The 2500-nt window shown below is 50.3% G+C and overlaps 1 protein-coding gene across 2 annotated transcripts in view; it reads left to right on the top strand.

Moving 5' to 3' along the window:
- Positions 1-1826, top strand: part of tbx18 (T-box transcription factor 18) — an 11722-nt gene extending 9896 nt beyond the window's left edge. For both annotated transcript variants that reach the window (XM_042095516.1, XM_042095515.1), the window contains exon 8: positions 1-1826. This exon is cut by the window's left edge and continues 82 nt beyond it. In XM_042095516.1, coding sequence (XP_041951450.1) covers positions 1-628 — 628 coding nt within the window. In that variant the 3' untranslated portion in view covers positions 629-1826.
- Positions 1827-2500: the final 674 nt, after the last annotated feature.

Here is a 2500-nt window from a genome sequence, read left to right as displayed (position 1 = left end):
CTTCCACCTGGGCTCGGGCGCCGGACAGGTGTGCGACTACTCCGCCTGCAGCCGGGCCGGTCATACCCTCCACCGCTACGCCCCGTCCCTCACCGCGGACTCCTACAGCCGACTGACCGGCCCGGTCACCTCGGACGGCTTCGGCTCCACGCGGTCGCCGGCGTACGACGCGGACGGCTTCCCCTGCGGCCAGAGCGGACTGCCCCTCCAGATCCCCGGCATGCCGGGCCCCGCGGCCCCTCCGCCGCAGCTCCAGTACCTGATGCCCGGCGCCGGCCACAGCTCGCCCTTGCTCTCGGCCAATCAGAGCTCGCAGGGCTCGTACGGCGGCTTCCGCCTGCACAGCCCGTACGGCCTCTACGGCTACAACTTCTCCACGTCGCCACGCCTGGCGGCCAGCCCGGAGAAGATGACCGCCTCCTCGCAGGGCTCCTTCCTGGGCTCGTCCCCCAGCGGCACGCTGACGGACAGGCAGGTGCTGTCGCCCATGGACGGCCTCTCCGTGCTCGGGGGAGTGGGCCCGGCGTCCGGCGCTCAGCACCAGAGCCTCTTCGACTCCAGGACTCTCGGGAGTCTGGGGGCCGGGCTGACCAGCTCTGGCTCGCAAGTCACCGCCCACATGGCTTGAGTCCGCACGCCCCCCCCCCCCCCCCCCCCACCCCCGGCTCCTCCTCCCCCTTTTCCCTCTTCCACATGTTGTCGTTTGTACGGACGTCCTGCGTCGTTTGTTTATGTTGACTTTTGTTGCAACGAGTGGGAGAAAGTGGACACTAAATAATAAAGTGTCTTGCCATGAGGATTATTTGATTATCCAAATGAGCAAGACGTGGCCTATGGCCTCCATCCCCCTTACGTGGAGAGAGAGCTCAAGAGACTGTGTGTGTGACTGACTGCTGTGACTTGCAATACTGGGAATGAAAACTCACTAAGCCACTGGCCAGAGGGTGGCCTATAGGTATCTGTCAGCACATTCACTAGCGTTGTTTCGACATTTTCCATTTTTTTGTTCTTTAATCATCTATCAAGATTGCCTTATTTTACATGGAATTTGTTAGGAGGTGGTCAAAGTTCCACTCTAGGAGGTGGTCAAAGTTCCACTCGATGCTGGAGGTAGTGGACTGGGCCAGGAACCAGAACCAGAACTCACAGAGAAGCACCTGACGCATGAGAACCAGAACCAACATGGAAACCAGAACTAGAACTGTTTGAGCTGCCCCATTTAGACATACAGACAGCACTTCATTGGGATTGCTGTGCGTGTGTGTGTGTGTGTGCGTGTGTGTGTGTGTGTGTGCGTGCGTGTGTGCGTGCTGTGTGTGTGTGTGTGTGCGTGCGTGTGTGTGTGCGTGTTTGTGTGCTTGCGTGTGTGTGTATATTATGGTGGCAAATTAAGGATCAGTTTATACACTGATTTTAGTCTGGTAAGGTTTGTTTTACGGGCCGTGTTTAATAAAAATGTTAATATTTCACACACAAATTAGTTGTGATGCACTTGAAAAATGGACAAGTCACATTTTGCCATTTTTTTTGCTCCAACAATACATTTTCAGATTAAGGGCATCAATACACAATCAATATAAGTGTTAATCCATTAGTACAGCATAGTAACCAACTATCAAAAGTGACACAAACATGAGTTGTAAAGCACCTGTTTGGTCTGTTATACTGTAACAGTGTGACTGCACACACACACACACACACACACACACACACACACACACACACACGAGAGGCATCCAGAGTCTGCCTGTCTGGATCAGCTCACTACAGCACTTTCTAACTATCTGTCTAAATGTCTGTCAAACTCAGAGTGTTATATTTCACACTGCACATAACCATTCATAGGGTTGTTATAAAGCATATACTGCCTGTTATTACACCTGTAATAAACAGTACTTTAAGGGTGAGATTTGAGTTGAAAACCTGTGTAATCCCCAAAAAGAACAATTCAGTTGTTCTCTGAGAGGTATTGAAACTCTGGTGTTCCATTTCATCTGTAGATGTGATGGATAATAATAATAATAATAATAATAATAATAATAGTAATAATAAACATCATTGCAGTAGTTTGTAACAACTTCTATGAATGGCAGCAATGGTACATGTTTTCATTGTCTGTTCACAAAAGCCTGTCAATTCCGAGAGAGGGACAAGATTTCAGCCAGATCTGGCCTATAACTCAGCCAGATGTGGCCCAGAACTCAGCCAGATGTGGTCCAGAACTCAGCCAGATGTGGCCCAGATTTCAGCCAGATGTGGTCCAGAACTCAGCCAGATGTGGCCCAGATTTCAGCCAGTTCGACTGTTCACTGGTGCTGACTCACTCACCCATGCACTTACGGCAAATTGACCTTTGAACTTTCCATTTCTCCGGCCGGTGGCCTTATACGGCAGCAGACAACTGGACTTCCTGATAGCTGACTGTGGACCACGATTGGCCTCTATCATTATTGTTGTTATTATTATTATTATTATTATTATTATTATTATTATTAAAAAA

This window comes from Alosa sapidissima, chromosome 6 (genome assembly GCF_018492685.1).
Source record: "Alosa sapidissima isolate fAloSap1 chromosome 6, fAloSap1.pri, whole genome shotgun sequence".
In the NCBI taxonomy this organism is placed as follows: domain Eukaryota; kingdom Metazoa; phylum Chordata; class Actinopteri; order Clupeiformes; family Clupeidae; genus Alosa; species Alosa sapidissima.
The sequence above is the reverse complement of the archived record's forward strand: the minus strand, read 5'-3'. Positions and strand labels throughout refer to the sequence as shown.